Source organism: Pungitius pungitius, chromosome 14 (genome assembly GCF_949316345.1).
Source record: "Pungitius pungitius chromosome 14, fPunPun2.1, whole genome shotgun sequence".
NCBI lineage: Eukaryota > Metazoa > Chordata > Actinopteri > Perciformes > Gasterosteidae > Pungitius > Pungitius pungitius.
The window spans coordinates 3,194,384-3,210,941 of NC_084913.1; the positions used below are offsets into that span (position 1 = coordinate 3,194,384).

Genomic DNA, 16,558 nt, shown 5'->3' on the forward strand with positions numbered 1-16,558 from the left:
CGGTTTTGAAAAAGACAGTCGACTTGGTTTTAGGCATCAAGTAAATCTGAGTCGTCTGCACCAGAAATATGGATCCTCCTTATGGTTTCAGGTCATTTTAGTGGAAATTTAACTCTGCCAGAAGCCTCTAAAGGTGTCACTAGTGCTTTGATTCAGTCGCCATCTCACTGATTTGATAAGTTTATCTAAATAGGGTTTCATCTTTTAGATCAGCTGCATTTACAAGTATCAACACATGTTCATAAAGTGGTTTGCAAATCAGGATTTTCTTTAAAGTAACAAATGTCAGAATGAGTCATGTTGAAACAGGTTTATTTTATTTCCATCCTTACAGGAACAGTTGTCTTAAATACACAAACAAATCCAAACTGGGACAGAGTCATTCATTCAGTGTTGGGGGGCGTCACCACGGTTTTACTTCTGGGCGGGCATGATGTCATCGATAGACTGGCCCTTCTCCAGCTTCTTCTCCATCTCCACCAGCAGCTTGACTCCATCCACCACCATCTGCACCAGCTCCACCTCAGAGAAGCCCAGTCGGTCTGCGTTGGAGATGTCGAACACTCCGCCCACAGCGGCCGTGTCGACTCCACCTGATGGAGACAGAAGGTTTGGATCAGTGTCTTGAGGGACATGCAGAAGTAATTTAAGGGCACAAATTAAGGGGGGAGGGGGGGTGTACGGACCAGTTCCACGTTTCTGGAGCCTCAGCTTCTTGAGAACATCCTCAAACTTGGGATTTTTGCTCATGTTGGGAAGCTTCACGTGCACACCAGCACGCAGGCCAGTGCCCAGGTTGGAGGGGCAGGTGAGGACGTAGCCCAGGTGCTCGTTCCACATGAAGGCGTGGTTCCTCTCCTTGAACAGGGTCTCGATCTAGTCACAAGAAAACAGGATCAGATCCTTGTGCAGACGAGCGCGACACCCAGCCTGCTGACACAGATGACACATCTCCTGCTGACCTTGGTGAGTCCGGTACAGAAGCGATTGAACACCTCCTTCATGTTGCCGCCCTTCTGCATGGAGATGACGCGCAGGTGGTCCTCCTCGTTCACCCACACCAGGAATGTCTTGCTATCGTTGTGCCTTCAGAAAAAAATAAAAATAAATTAGTTCTACAAGTATATGTGCCAAAAGGAAACCGGCCAACGCTGGGCCGAGCGATGAAGCCTCACCAGATGCCCCTGGCGTCGGGCCAGTCGCGGCCCATCCCGGAGGCCAGCAGCAGAGGAGACACTGGCTTGTCAAACAGGAAGTGGTCGTCGATGAGTTGCTGCTGCTCCGCATCCGTCATGTTCTTCAGGGCGTAGTATTTTCCATTGAGGTCTCCGCTCAGAGAGGCCAGGGCTGCAGGGAGGGAAAGAGGGCATCAACACAAATACGTTCATAAACTCGTATGCGACCTCTAAAGGTTGTAACCGGTCGTCGTTCCTCGTGCTTCCACCAGAGGGAGCCCACTGCCCTGCCAGTGAGTCAGCAGTCACTGTTCCAGGCCGCAGCGGTCTACTCTAAAGCCTTTTACGTAACAGAATCCGCATATCTACCCATCTGTAGGCCGAGCACTTGGTACAGATTGATTCTTTCCGTGGCGAGTCACTGACAGACTGCCAAGTACCCGCAAGGTCAGCAACAACAACGCGTTCAAGAGGCCCTCTTTACCTTCGATGGAGAGCTTCTCCACAGCGCGCCTCTCCCCTCGGCTGCAGTGAGGCGGCAGGCAGAAGCCGCGTACGCTGCGGCCTGTTCGGACTCGGGAGCTCAGGACGTAGTTGGGGTCAAGGTCGTCACCGCCCTGAGGAGGGTGGGGGGGGGGGGGGGGGGGGGACACGCGCATTACCGTCTGCGCTCAGAAACAGCAGAGTTGACCGGGCAGAGGGCTGCGGTACCTTCAGGTTGCTCGGGTTGAGGTCGGTCTTGTGCTTGTCGGAGGGTTTGTAGCCTCCATGGCGGTCCTCGATCACGGGGTCCAGGAGCTCTTTGAAGACCTCGTACGTCTCCTCGTCTCCTGCGACGCAGCCCACCGTCATGATGAAGGGGTGGCCTGCACAGAGCCAACAAGGTCACACGGGAGACAGTGGACGGACTCAACATCCTCACAAACTCAATCTGCCGCACGTCATCACACCTCAGGACGGGACGGTCAACCCCTGCCTGAATGACACCATCTGCGGTGAAGCCGTTGGGTGTAGCCCGCTCATAAAAAAGCTCCAGGGTTAAGATCTTGTTGTGCTGATAGATCTGGGAACTGTTCCTCCTCAGCGGCAGCATGTTCATACTCTCAGAACTGAAGAGGAAGTGTGCGGCGTGAGCCGGAATACACTGAAGGGTTTACACTTTGAGGCCGACACATTAATCTGTGTGTGTGCGTGTGTGTGTGAGAGAAAGAGTGAAAGCAGCTGTGGATTATCAGCTGCGGCCCTGCATACATTATGCAACCCTGCTAATCTTCACCATTTTGCTATAAAGCTGCGTACAATGCGGTGATAACGGGAGCCCGGTTGGAGGAAGCGGACACGGTTTCTAACCGATTGAGCTCTCTGAATGCGTCTTAACGTCGCAGGGTTTATCCCCTCTGCAAGGTCACAGTGCAGGAAGCCGTCTGCGTTCCCCCGCAGGGACAAAGCCCACTGCGGCCATTCCACGCGCTCGATCGCGCACGACAGATGGCCGCCTTTGTTTGTTTGTTTGTTTACCTGGGTTGTCAATCCCAGTCTGAATGACATCATCCAGAGTAAATCCACTGGGTGTCTCCTTGCTCCTCAGCCGCTCGTACATGGCCGGAGTCAGGATCTTGGCCATGTGGTTGTTGTGTTTGCTGAGGTCCGGGTACTCCTGCTCCGAGGTGTACTTCATCTTGAGCTGGTTGTGCGTATTACCGAAAGGCATGGCTGATCCCTGGGCGGAGGATTGGGAGGGAGGGGGATGGGATGGGATGGGGGGGGGGGGGGGGAGACTGTGAAAAGCAGCGGAAAAAGCGAAAGCAGTGTGGAAATATGCACACGTAGAGTCCTCTGCAGATGACTGGATGTTACAGTTTAGCTCATGTGACGATGAATTGTGAACACGGCGTCCGGAATGAGTCAAAAATAGGCGCTGAGATATGCATGATTTTATTTATTTATTTTATACCATTAACGTAACGTCTAGAAGATTAACGTTCATCGATTGAGCGGAAATAGGCCGATAGGAACGGCACCATTTTATCGATCAAATACATGAACTAATCCGCTAGTTTGATAGAATTCGGCGTTAAATTAATTTTTATCCATACCTGTTGTCGAATTTGAGGACTACTACTACCAGGAGTTGAGACAAATATCCCTATTGTTCCGACCGAGGAGCTTACGAATCACCAGCAGCGTCCGAGCAGATCTGCGATCGGGCTCACGGCTTGAGGTCGTAATTTATAGCAGCTCGTCTCTGCGCCCATTGGTCAGAATTTGTACTCAATTCATTTAATTGGACGCGCTCTGTGAAAAGCAGGCGCTCCTTCTTCATACACAGATTACACGCCTAGTTCTTTACCAACGTAATGGCAAATTCCTTACAGGAGAAGATATTTTTTTATATTATATATATATATAGTGCAGCCTCGGGAGGGGTAACGCAGATTTACAAATCATCCGGACTGCCTCTTTGAACGCATTCCGTCAGCGGGGGGACTTTACCAGTTTGTGAAGTGAATCGGCTTCCGGTTGCAGCTCCTCAACTTCCTCTGAAAACAACACCACGTGTGTGAGGGGAATGAATGGGTTGCTGTCAGCTCTGTACACATGCACGTTAAACGGCGCTGACAGCCCAATTTACCGTTAACGGTTAAAACGCGGACCCCCGAGAGACGGTAGGGCGACTGTCCAACGGTTATTTTACCCGCCGCGCGGGGCTGAGCGAGCGTTGGTCAACGGTTACTGCAGCTAACGTTAGCATGCTAGCTAGTTAGCAAGTGAAAAGTAAAGTTGGGCTTACAGACATTTAAGCAATGTGACCTTTCTAAAAGGGCGAATTTACTTTTTTAAACTGGGAACTCTAAGTTACTCAAGAGTTTAACTGCATAGAAATGTGACTAGATGGCATAACGCTACCTTTATACGTAACGTTAATTTTTAACCACTAACGTTAGCTTCAGTTGGGATAATATTATAGTCTTAACTAATTAATGTAGCATCGGTTGGGATATCTTAGCTAACATTGTTGTTAAATTGGCAAACGTTAGTGTAAATTGGTATAACGTTAACCGTAAAATCCGTAAATTAGCTAACGTAAGCATCAGTTGGATAAAAACGATGGTTGTTAAATTGGGTAACGTTAGATTGGTATAACCTTAAAGTCGCTAAGTTAGCTCTCGTTAGCATCAGTTGAGATAACAGTAGTCGCTGAATTGACGTTAGTTAACGTTAAAACCGTTGTGTTCAAGTCCGTTCTTCCACCCACCGGTGTTTCCTTAATCTAACGTTAATTAAGCCCAATCAACCCCAACGTGGTAACTTGATTAGCTCTCTGACCCGGACCTGAATGAACCCAAACACGGAGCCGAACCCAAAGAAACAACAGAAATACATTAAGCACTCATTTGAGAATGTAACTCACGTATTCTGGGTGTCTTTTCGTGAAGAAGCAACGTGAACCCGGTCTCCGGTCTCTCTGAAGTGGAAAATTAAATTAACGAATCGGTTTATAAGCAGCCGTTTACTGCGCGTTCTAATAAAGCCTTTAAACTTTAAAGAGTTCAGGGTTCACGCGCATTAAAGATGCTCCTCTGGTTCCATAGAAGTCTATGAGAAAATGACTCTACTTCTCTCTTGATTTGTTCCCTCAGTAAAACGTAAAACATAAAGGCCATACATTAAAAAGATTAACCAAGACGACCTCTTCAAATGCGATGTTTTTGGGAAATGTACACCTTTTTTAATGGTTGCCGTTTAATTTCTTCGTTGCTCAGCTCGTTAATGAACCTTTTCAAAATGAACATGACACGGCATTTTGTTACTGGTTGTATAAATGTGATCGTTAACCTCCTTCCTCCGCGTCGCAGGCCCGACTGCTCGCCATGAGTTTTGTGGAGTACTCTGACCTCATTCGGGACGGCGACGTCGCCATCGTCTACCTGGGCCACGAATCCATGATGCACGTCAAGGTGAAGCAGGGCGCCCAGACGCAGACTCGCTACGGAGTCATCCGCCACTCCTCCGACCTGATCGGTCGGCGCTACGGGTCGAAGGTCACCTGCAGCAAAGGCGGGTGGGTGTACGTGCTTCACCCGACGCCGGAGCTGTGGACGGTCACCCTGCCGCACCGCACGCAGATCCTCTACACCACCGACATCGCCACCATCACCATGATGCTGGAGCTGAAGCCGGGGTCCGTGGTCTGTGAGTCAGGTGAGCGGACGCCGCTTTGAAACATGAGGCTTCACCTTCCAGACACCGAGGACGCTGTCCTGCTTTTATGGGGAGAGTGGGAGGTCGAATTTTGAGGGATTAACTGGATTATTTCTGTTCTCCGTGTATATATAAAAGGCCTCTGATCCGTGGTGGTGAAGCTGCACTTTGCATGTTGGTGGTTGTAAATGTCGCCAAGAGGCTTCTGTGTGTTATAATGAAGCAAGACTGAAGCATCACGCCAAAATACATCAGCTGGTAAAGACGGAAGAAGAAAAAGTCCAGTATTTAAACCGCGAGCAAAACTGTGGCTGATGTTTTCTTCTGATTTGAACTTGTAGTTTGTGCTTGAACATTGCTCTCGACTTGAGTGTTTCCATTTTCTGCTACTTTATACAAACTATTTTTGTCTGACAGCTTCCTGTCCCACAAACTCACTTCTGCAGATGTGCTGAAATGTGAAGTGTTACTTTTATCTGTTCCTCAGTCTTCTCAAACAGTGTCACAGCATTTCAGGGCTGCTTTGTATTTTTAGAGAGACGTGGCCGTCACAGCACAGCGACATGTGACGAACATGTGATGTTCTTATGTGATGCATTGATTAGTTAACGGGATACAACATGCATACTGATCACCACGCAGGCAACACCACATCAACTTATACTTTACACTTGCATTACATTCAGCTAATACTGCTGACAGTTAAATAAGGGAGGTCTTCTCCTCATAGTGGGGTATGTTCAGCATAGGAATCCTCCCTCCCCAGGTTCAAGTGGAGGGGGGGGTGGGACGTTCCTCTATTGCAGCCAACGTGTTCTTGCGTAATCTTAACCACTGTCGCTTTTAGAAGATGCAAATGGTCCCGTTCACACTCTTTCAGTCACATGTTCGGCCTCGGCGGGTGATATTGAACATCATGTGACGGCTCGCAGATGCGCCCGGGGGCTGTTGTGTAATTCAGTGTTTGTGGACGTTGTCACTCAAGATGTGTCACACTCGGAGTGTGTCGATGCATTTTCTTCCAGGCCGAGGGTAGTGAAGGTGGAGAGAGGAGGTGTGTGTGTGTGTGTGTGTGTGTGTGTGTGTGTGTGTGTGTGTGTGTGTGTGTGTGTGTGTGTGTGTGTGTGTGTGTGTGTGTGTGTGTGTGTGTGTGTGTCCTGGCTGACGAATGAGCTCAGTGGGAGTTCGGTTTAGTCAGCAAGAAGGTCGACTGTTTGCCGCACATTTAGAGTAAAACCTGCAGCGACGTTTGAATGTCAATGAGGGTTTATTGAAGCGTTTTACTTTAACTGGGACACGCTGTCCTGTAAAGGGGGGGGGGGGTGTTTTTGGTCAGTGTGCCGTGTAAATACGCAGCGATTAGAGGCGATAATTTCCTTGGCTTTTCTCACTTGCTGAAGGAGCATCCGGTGGAGAGGAGTCACCTTCGCTTGGCATTTTACTGTTTACCCCCCCCCCCACACACACACACACACACCTGTATCAGAGATTCAGTATCGTCAGCAGATGCTCACTGGAACTCAAGGGCTTTGGAGTCGTGGTATTGAGGTTACACAAATATGACAAGTTCCACCAGCCAGGGGGCTCACAGCTGGTACAGGAACACCCCCCCCCTTTGTTTTAGGAAACAAGCCTTGTTGCAGCTGCTGTATTTTACTGTAACAATGATAATAATACAGTGTGTTACTGTCTCATTGTTCAGCCTTAAAAGAAAACACGTTTCACAACAAACACACAATCTCTTTTAAGACTGAAAACCCGATAAAACGACGTCTACAGAGACGGAAGCTTCCGGACTCTTACTTTCACTTTCTGAATTTGAAGTATAGTTCCTTGACATCCGGGCCTGCCCCCAGCCCCTGACCCCCCCCAACCACCCAGCGCAGTGGAACAAAGAGCACGGGGCACCCTCCCCCATCATCCCCATCCTCCTCCTCCTCTTCTTCTCTTCTTCTCCTCTCAGGACTTTGTAGGACGTGCCACTGAAGCTCCGCCCTCGTGTTTAAACCACTTGGTGTATTACAAATTTATCACAGAATAATAATATGGTCCCTTCCAAACATTTCATCCTCTTTAAAAGTGTGTGTGTGTGGTTATGTAACCAACAGCTGCTTTTGTCTGCATCTTCACATCTGCGTGTTCTCCCTCCTTTCGGTCCGTTACATCGGCGCCGTGTGAGGTCCGTCGAGTCCACGCTGCAGCGGGCAACACAGCGGCGTCTTTGTCGCCACACGGACAAAGACGCCGCTGACGTAATATGAGGAGGAGGATGAGAGGGGGGGGGGGGGTGCTGTGAGCTTTGCCCCCTCCCCCCCTCCCACCCACTCGTGTGTGTCGGATAACTCTGCCCTGTGCGCTCAGTGGAGTCGAGAGGAGCTTCTTTCCTCTCTGGAGTGTTAATCCTCAGCGCCTAACGCGCGGCGTTGCGTCCTCGAGGTCGTGGCGTGTGTCACGTTCTGAGTGCCGACTAATCGCTGTTGACCTGAAGTCCTGCAGCAGCTGGAGAGACGTCAGCGCTTTACCTTTTTAATCCGTTAAAACGTTTTAAAAACATAAATAGTTAAAACTAATTGTCCCAGAGAGAAACGAGACGAGAACCAGTTCATTCGTGTTCGCAGTGACGTGAACAAAGTGTGTGTGTCCCCCCTCCCCCCCCCCCTCCCCATACCTTTTAGTACCAGAGCCCATTTTTAATATTGTGACTCAAATTGTGTGTCCCCCCCCCTAATCTGTCGCCAGGGACCGGCAGCGGCTCGCTGTCCCACGCCATCCTGCGCTCCGTGGCCCCCACGGGGCACCTGCACACGGTGGAGTTCCACCAGCAGCGGGCGGAGAAGGCGGCGGAGGAGTTCAAGGAGCACGGCGTGGACGGGCTGGTCACCGTCCGGAACCAGGACGTGTGCAAGGACGGCTTCGGGGTGAGCGGGGTGGCGGACGCCGTCTTCCTGGACATCCCCAGCCCCTGGGAGGCCGTGGGACACGCCAAGGCGGCCATGAAGAGACACGGTAGGACGGCGGGCTGAGAACATGTGACTCTTTCGGGGCCCTTGTGTGGTTTGTCGCAGGTTTGTTTGCTTCATCTCTAACGTCTCGGTCTGTGCTGCCTGAACAGGTTTGAATGAAGGTAAATGAACACGCAGGCGTCGCATGGCGAGATGCACTCTCCCCTCCCCCCCCCCCCCCCCCCCCCCCGATGTTGACTCCCCTGTGACTCGCCCCGATACAGCAAACACATACATGACTGAGCACGTGTTAACCCCCCCACCCCCCTCAGACTCAGTGTGCGTCCATCGATCCCAGCTGACAGCCTCGCAGCCTCGCTGACCTTGAGATGCTGTTTGTTCGTGGTTTCCGTGACGACCAGAAGCAGCAGCGAGTCCGGGCAGGTTGGCAGCTCGGGGGGGGGGTTAGGTAGGGTAGAGTTTTTGGTCAGGATTAAAAAGTTTAAAAATAAAAAAAATATAAGCCTCAACTCCGTCAAAGATACAATTATCGTTGTCACGATACCAATCATGAATTATTTGAGCTATAATCGTGTCCGCCCTTATTCAATACATTCGCCTTCTGTTAACCTCAGTGATGTTTGCTGGAAGGAAAATTAATATTCACATTGTTTGTCATTGGGTTATAAAAAGACTGTACTTGTTTCATCCAATGAACTGACTTTAAAAAGTAAACCCCAATATGAAGAGGAATGCTGCTCTCCCTCCTCCTCAGTGAATCCCATTTATGGTGCCACTGCTACATATTCCTTTCTCTCTCTCTCACACACACACACACACACACGAGCATGCAGATAAATAGTGCAGCCATTGTGGAGCGGTCCCATGACCATACAGGGTGATGCTGCAGGGAGAGCTGGTGACTGAGGTTCTCCTGCTGGGGCATCATCACTATCACGACCCTGACATCATCGTGTAATCAAAGTGTATTGCTCTTATTGTTTGTACCATGTGAACGTGACATTGAGCCTGATGCAAATGGTGTCGAAACCAGCTGGAGACCGTTGGATTAATGAAAATGATCATTCAGCACGACGAGTTGAACCAGGAGGCGAGAAGCATCGTCCTGGACGCAAATTCCTCCTCTTGACTGACTCCAGATCTGTAAAACAGAGCAGGGGAGGAAGGGAGGGAGGGCGGCGTTGCTGAGAGCCGGTTTATTGCAGCGGACAGAATGCAATTCTTCTGTTTTGGCCCCCATCCCGGGCCTCTGAGCGTCCCCCCCCCCCCCCCCCCCCCCCCCCTTTTAAGGCTCTTTTATTATGCAACAGTGGAGCAGACGTGTCCCACAAAGTGAGTCTCGGCGTGTGTTCATATCAGCTTCATGCGTGTGCTTTTATCACTTGAGGCGCCTCTGTGCAATCATCCACCCCCCCCCCCTCCCTCCCTGTGTGTCCGCCCCCGGTTGCTAGGCGCTGTGTTTATTGCGGTCTCCAGGGAGACGGCTGGTCCTGTTGGCTAAAGGAACGCCTGCTATCTGAAACACCTCCCGTCTGGAGGTCCATTCCAGTCAGATGACCTCAGAACAGTTTGAAGGAAGTTCTTCATGTCAGGTTTTCACGACTAGTCGATCTAAACGATCAAAGGATCAAACCAAGGCAGCACTTTGTTTACAGAGAAGTGTCCAAGAAGCCACTTGCGCTGAAACCACATTGTTTCCCCTCTGAGCACCAACAGAACGGCCCAGATGTTCTGCTCAGTCACACTGTCGATGTTCTGCTCAGTCACACTGTCCCCCCCCCCCCCCCCCCCCCCCGCCGAGTGTCACCGCAGGCCTTCATTTAGAGCTGAGGAGTGCTCCATGGTTCACATGGGGAGAGGAGGAGGAGGGGGGGGGGGGGGCACTATGCTTCAAAAAAGGGCTTTTCGGTGTGAAGAAATTAAGTATCACAGTGTCCGGATTCATATCGATCTTAGTTTAGATCGATAGTTACTCTGAATCCAACAAACTGATGTGCTGAATGCATGATGCCACCTCTGAGGACCATGAAGACCTGCGTAACCTTCATGGGGATCCATTAAAGCAACAGACGGGTCATACTTGTCTCTGTCCCTGCAGGCGGTCGCGTGTGCTCGTTCTCCCCCTGCATCGAGCAGGTCCAGAGGACGTGCGAGGCGTTGGCCGAGGAGGGCTTCGAGGAGATCAGCACCCTGGAGGTCCTGCTGAGGGTCCACGACGTGCGGACCGTCTACCTGCCGCTGCCCGACTTCGGCGCCGACGTCTTCGCTCAGGCCCGGGCCGACGGCGCCGAGACCAAGCCTCAGACCCCCGTCGCCCTGAAGACCACCACCCCGCCCAGAGAGATGCAAGGTCACACGGGGTACCTCACCTTCGCCACCAAACCCAGGACCTGAAGTCCTTCGGCTTTTAATGCTCCCGTGTGTTTTCCATCCACCAGAATAAGACTGTGATAATCCGGTGGGGGGGCGAGGGGGGGTCACCAGGTCCCAACTGGCACCAAGAGGATTTATACTTTTGTTACATCCTTTTATTTTTCCTGTCACTTGGAACTGGTTTGTTGCTTGAATCAAGCACGAGGAGAAATGAGTCAACGTAGATTTGGTTTACTTTTACTATACTTTTATCCCCTTTTATGAAACTATTATTAATCAGTTATTTCATCCATGCGGGGGGGATTTGTGCTTTTGAATTCAAGTAAATACAACAGATGGGTGAAAAGATTGATGTTGTTTGTTCTGTTGCACCACGAGAAGAGAAATGAAGATCTACAATAAGAACTCATTGTCTTCAGTAGAACCAGACTTTACTGTCTTTGTTAGCGTAGCAAACATAACTAACTAACTCCATATTTAACAATCGGATGCAACATTTTGACCTTTAGAGCTGCTGGGAGGCCCGACGTCTCTACGAAGGGAATCCAGCGGGAATGTTTCAGAGGAAACCGACATATTTAAATATTAAACAATATTTAACACTAAAACAGATCACATCTGAATTACAGCTCAACTGTTTCTATTCCGCTTTCCTTCCAAAGATATTCAGTGTTTAAAAGTAAATCTGATGCTCTCTGACGTGTAGTATCTCTGCATCACCTGCCTGCGGTCCCTTAACGGTTTAATCCCTGAGGATTACCGCAGGTTATAAAAAGCACCAAGGCCGTCTAAGTCGGTGACAGGTTGAGCGCCAGCAGACGAGTTAAAGGACCAATCACAGGGAGGGAAACACAAGAGGGAATTGGCCACCGGAGCAGATTGGATTCGGCGCGGCTCTTCTTCTCTGCTTTCAACCAACGCCGACTAGCTGGTGTTCATGGTCTGTTAGAATGTCAATCACAGTAAGCCCCGCCCCAACGCATCCCCTGCTCTATGGTCTGTTGGACTCTAAATTGACCATAATTCACTAAATTAAAAGACTTGAAACTAGAGACTTAGACAATAAAGGATGAAGGAAAATACCATAAACCACAAATAAACATCCACAAACACTCGTTTGAGGACGTAAGGCTGACACTTCATGAGATCATGCTGGGCCGACGCCCCGAGCACTCAGAACCAGAACCAGCAGGCGGCCCCCCAAAGGTCCTGATCTGAACCCCACGAGGGTCCTGATCTGCCCGGCCGGGTGCCGGCAATAGCCGCTGTGACCTGCTTGATAATCCTGACCACGTAATCCGCTTGTCCTCTGGCGCCCTGAGCCGAGCATGAGGGGAGGGGGGGGGGGGCACCCTGCCACATCGAGGACAGAGGGGGCGTGTCCACGAGGACCCTTTGCTCTAAGGATAAAAAATAAGAGCGGGGCGACGCGTTTAATCTGTTAATGATGTGTTTTTGTACATGAAATACTGGTTCCTTTGAGTCCAATATTTTGTCCAAGAAAAGACGCATATCTTAAATTTATACAAATACCGTACAGTTTTCTCGTAGTTAAAGTCCTTTTATGGTAGGGTTTAGTATTGTTCGTTGCATCCCGGTCTCCTGAGGACGAGGCCTAGTTGCTTCATTATCTCTACGGAGGAGAGACTTTAAATATGGTTTCCTTTTTAGTTGTGACTTTGTAATGTGTGTAAACATGATCATTCCTCCGCCCCGACAATACAGACAATAACAACAAGGCCCGTGACCCGGTTCCCTGTGGGGGACGAATGTTTCCACCACGCGGGACGGAGGCGTCCTCGCTGCTCTCATTACCGGATTAAATATTGACGAGCAGCTCGATGGCGATCGATCGCTGTCGGGACGGAAGCCTCGCGCCATGTTTTAGAATATCGCACCTGCGATAATAACGTCTTTCTTCCATTTGTTTTGTGCGTAACTGAATAATTTACCCGCTTTCCATCCTGGAACGCCACGGCGTCATTAATGAGGCTGGAAGAGGGATCGTGAAATATTGATTAGCGCTTTTATCTGCAAAGGAATTGATGAAACGCGACCTTCACATCAAACGGGAGGATTTCTAATGATTTATTAAAAAGCAGCAAACTTTCACATTCAATATGTGAGTTTGATGAAGAGGGCCTACTCTGATCTCCCTGCAGCGCCACCATGAGGTTGGATTTGGCGGCTTGCAGGGTTCCTTCATGACGGTTCATGTTCCCCAGAGGATGCATTTGTGTCTTTTTGCTGGTTTGATCAGCCGTATTAATGTATGTTTCATTCCGTCAGAAGAGATTCATTTATGTTTCTTTGAGATTTGAATTGTTGAAACGTTCAGAAAGAGGGGAAAACGTTTTATTTAAGGAAGGAGCTTGTTGAGCTTTGAGAGACGTTCATCCGTCCCCTGGGAACCGGCCTCATTAAAAACCACCTCCTCCTCCACACAGTCTGAGGGGGGGGGGGGGGGCAACAATGGAGGGTTAATCAGGGCGGCTCTGCTCGTCCTAATGGACGAGCCGCTTGGCGCCGGTCCAACCGTCTCATGGTCCTCAGGGACACTGGGGCCCATTATGGGCTGTGGGGACAGAGGGTCCCTTGTGCTGGAAAAGACAGTGGGACAGATTGACGGATATAAAAAGGTGAATTAATAACAAAACATTCCAAACAGATGAGATAAAGCTGAGGAAAATAAAGTGCACGTTTGTTTCATGCAGCAGTATTCAGAGTGGAAACAAGCTATTTATAGGCTGGAAGTATATTATGTTATTCAATGATGTTACATACGTTATTCTGCATCATGTGACTCTAAGCACTTTTTACTTCATTTTATCTTATTTTATTCAGATCTTTAACTTGTCACATTGTCACAAGTGTGACACTGAAGTATTGCTCCCGTTACTTGCATAAGTAGAAGATGTTGTAGAGTAGTAACATTTAGTAGTAACATCCAGTAGTAACATCCAGTAGTAACATCTAGTAGTAACATCCAGTAGTAACATACAGTAGTAACATCCCGTAGTAACATCCAGTAGTAACATTTAGTAGTAACATCCAGTAGTAACATTTAGTAGTAACAGTTAGTAGTAACATACAGTAGTAACATTTAGTATTTACATTTAGTAGTAACATCCAGTAGTAACATTTACTAGTAAGATCTAGTAGTACCATTTAGTAGTAACATCCAGTAGTAACATCCAGTAGTAACATTTAGTAGTAACATCTAGTAGTAACATTTAATAGTAACATCCAGTAGTAACATCCAGTAGTAACATTTAGTAGTAACAGTTAGTAGTAACATACAGTAGTAACATTTAGTATTTACATTTAGTAGTAACATCCAGTAGTAACATTTACTAGTAAGATCTAGTAGTACCATTTAGTATTAACATCCAGTAGTAACATCCAGTAGTAACATTTAGTAGTAACATCTAGTAGTAACATTTAATAGTAACATCCAGTAGTAACATTTAGTAGTAACATTTAGTAGTAACATTTAGTAGTAACATCTAATAGTAACATTTAGTAGTAACATCTAGTAGTAACATTTAGTATTAACATTTAGTATTAACATTTAGTAGTGACATTTAGTAGTAACATCTAGTAGTAACATTTAGTAGTAACATGTAGTAGGGACATTTAGTAGTAACATCTAGTATTAACATGTAGTAGTAACATTTAGTAGTAACATCTAGTAGTAACATTTAGTAGTAACATGTAGTAGGGACATTTAGTAGTAACATCTAGTATTAACATGTAGTAGTAACATTTAGTAGTAACATCTAGTAGTAACATTTAGTAGTAAGCTTCTCTCATAATGTGGACCATAATCAAGCAGACGTGTGAATCTTCAGACAGGAAGAGTGTGAGTGTCTTTGTGTCTCCTTGCGAGTGTGTTTGTCTTTGTGTCTGTGTGTGTGTCTCTCTGTGTGTGTGTGTGTCTTTGTGTCTCCTTGTGTGTGTGTGTGTCTTTGTCTCTGTGTGTTATCAGAGGACGTTTCTCTGAGTCTTTTGTTCGGCCTCGCTGTGATGTCAGCCCAGTCTTTGTTGCAGTTTCTGCAGCTCAGAAAGCGAGTCCTTGTTTTTCGGCACAGAAAGAGGAGACTTAGGGATTTAATAGGTTCCCTTGCGTTTCTCTGCATGCTTTGCTCGGCTGTTTCCATGTTTCGGGGAGCTGAAGGAAGCGCTGACTTTGTGTGTTGTCATTCAAAATGCCAATGAGTGACCTCACTGTACATGCAGCAGCCGAAGGGGAAGGACCGCCTCCGTCAGTATCTAATCTGCAGGTGGTGTAAATGCGGAGCGTGTTCTCTGCAGACGTTGAGCACGTATGAGAGCAGATAGCTGCTATCTTTAACGGGCCCTGCAGAGGTGACTCTCGGGGAGTCAAAGTGAAGGTGACATCATCGTGTGAAGGAAACGACATCAGGACTCATGAGATGATTTCTCATGTTTGGAGTCAATCCTCTTGTTGCTGATTCCAGTAAAAATGTGTCCGATGTTCTCCAGTGAAGGTGAATGAAGATCAGAATGCTGCTTTTTATAGAGGATTTAACGTTTCTACTTGAAGCAGGAAGACATGTTGATATTGATAAACATAAGTGCAGCACAATGTTACAAATGGCCTAAAATGAACAAATAGTAAGTACATTCCAATAATTTAAGTTAACAAACAAGTGAAATAAGGAAATAGATATTTGTCGTTCACTACATGTTCAATTCCTCTAACCGTCAGTTTATGAGGAGAACATAAAAACTGGTCACGGCTTCCTAACAGGCTCTCTGATTGGCTGCTGGTGATGTCACATGTTTAAAGTCATTGGGGAAGTCGAAAGTCATAAAAAGGTGATTTGAGACCTGAGTGTTGGCTCAGGGTTAATCAGGACTTTACACAATGACTCACAGTTCGACCTTGTGATAAGAAAACAGGCCGACAGCACTTTTAAAGGGCCACTGACTCAGAATTATAACATATATATAATAACTAATTGGTTGTGTTTTAAGAGAACACATTAAACAAGTGACTGATTGACCCAGAACAAAACAAAAAGCCAGTTAAACTACCTCTTAATGTCACGGTTTAAACAAGTCTGTTTGAATCCAAATCCTTCACGAAGGACACGGAGGAACAGCGGCTTCCTGTCTTTGTCCAAACCAGATGCTACCTCCACCTGAGGAGGTTCCTCACCGGCCTCTAGGAGTCCCTGAGGAGGGACGCTGTGCGGCTCAGGCTCTGCCCAGCGAGAGACAAGGAGATGAGGCTGAAGCCTCGAGTTGAAGCCAGATCTGTATTCCCTCTGAGTACGTGCAGCGTGCGCATGAGTCACGGCGTCATGGGACGCATCGAGGAGCATCCAGAGCATCCACAGCATTCAGAAAATGGGAAATTTGAGGAGAGACCCAGCTGACATCTGGCTAACCAAATTGACGTAACAATTTCCAAGATAAGATTCCTACAAATGTCCTAACTGTGCCTTTAAGTTCAGATGGACGATCGCTCTGAAAGGTTCTACTTTAAAAAGGTCCCATGTAAATCCTTTGAGGTTGTAAAGACTTTGATCAATGAATCTTCTACTTCCCTCTGATTGTTTCTGATCAGTGTGTGAACCTTGATACAGTCTCGCTTCCCAGCGGCAGATAAAATCCAAATATGAACAAGCTGATGAAGATGCTTCTCTGACTACAAACACAAAGTTATTCACATTGGAACAGTGGCCTTAAAGAGGGCGAATCAACGAAGCCGAGGCTCAGTTCTAAACGTACACACACTAACAATGGAGCTTTGGCCACTGAAGAATGAGAGAACCCCCGGGAGCTGTTGGGATGCTTCAGTCTGGCAGAAGGTGA

General features: G+C 48.0%; 2 protein-coding genes across 4 annotated transcripts; one reads left to right on the forward strand and one right to left on the reverse strand.

Moving 5' to 3' along the window:
- Positions 1-295: 295 nt before the first annotated feature.
- ckba (creatine kinase, brain a) lies at positions 296-3,421 on the reverse strand. The gene is made up of 8 exons (XM_037487007.2): positions 3,272-3,421; positions 2,694-2,895; positions 1,887-2,041; positions 1,660-1,792; positions 1,176-1,347; positions 963-1,086; positions 687-876; positions 296-593 (listed from the first exon to the last, which is right to left on the reverse strand). Exons 2-8 carry the CDS (start codon positions 2,884-2,886, stop codon positions 415-417), a joined length of 1,146 nt encoding a protein of 381 aa, XP_037342904.2. The 5' UTR covers positions 2,887-2,895; positions 3,272-3,421; the 3' UTR covers positions 296-414.
- A 136-nt stretch (positions 3,422-3,557) lies between these two features.
- trmt61a (tRNA methyltransferase 61A) lies at positions 3,558-12,024 on the forward strand. 3 transcript variants are annotated; one of them, XM_037487016.2, is made up of 4 exons: positions 3,558-3,841; positions 5,033-5,378; positions 8,118-8,384; positions 10,440-12,024. In XM_037487016.2, the coding sequence occupies exons 2-4, from the start codon at positions 5,048-5,050 to the stop codon at positions 10,733-10,735; spliced, it is 894 nt and encodes a 297-aa protein (XP_037342913.1). In that variant the 5' UTR covers positions 3,558-3,841; positions 5,033-5,047; the 3' UTR covers positions 10,736-12,024. The 3 variants fall into 3 exon arrangements, with proteins under 3 accessions (XP_037342913.1, XP_037342914.1, XP_037342916.1); XM_037487017.2 differs by having other exon boundaries at positions 3,558-3,735; XM_037487019.2 differs by having other exon boundaries at positions 3,558-3,731.
- Positions 12,025-16,558: the final 4,534 nt, after the last annotated feature.

Bases quoted from the DNA above. Each gene is read 5' to 3' on its own strand.
- ckba (XM_037487007.2), bottom strand. From the start codon at position 2,886: ATGCCTTTCGGTAATACGCACAACCAGCTCAAGATGAAGTACACCTCG. The intron at 1,348-1,659 runs GTAAAGAGGGCC...CCCTCCCTGCAG, and splicing joins GGAGAAGCTCTCCATCGAAG to CCCTGGCCTCTCTGAGCGGA. The intron at 1,087-1,175 runs GTGAGGCTTCAT...TTTTTTCTGAAG, and splicing joins CCCGACGCCAGGGGCATCTG to GCACAACGATAGCAAGACAT.
- trmt61a (XM_037487016.2), top strand. From the start codon at position 5,048: ATGAGTTTTGTGGAGTACTCTGACCTCATTCGGGACGGCGACGTCGCC. The intron at 5,379-8,117 runs GTGAGCGGACGC...ATCTGTCGCCAG, and splicing joins GTCCGTGGTCTGTGAGTCAG to GGACCGGCAGCGGCTCGCTG. The intron at 8,385-10,439 runs GTAGGACGGCGG...CTGTCCCTGCAG, and splicing joins GGCGGCCATGAAGAGACACG to GCGGTCGCGTGTGCTCGTTC.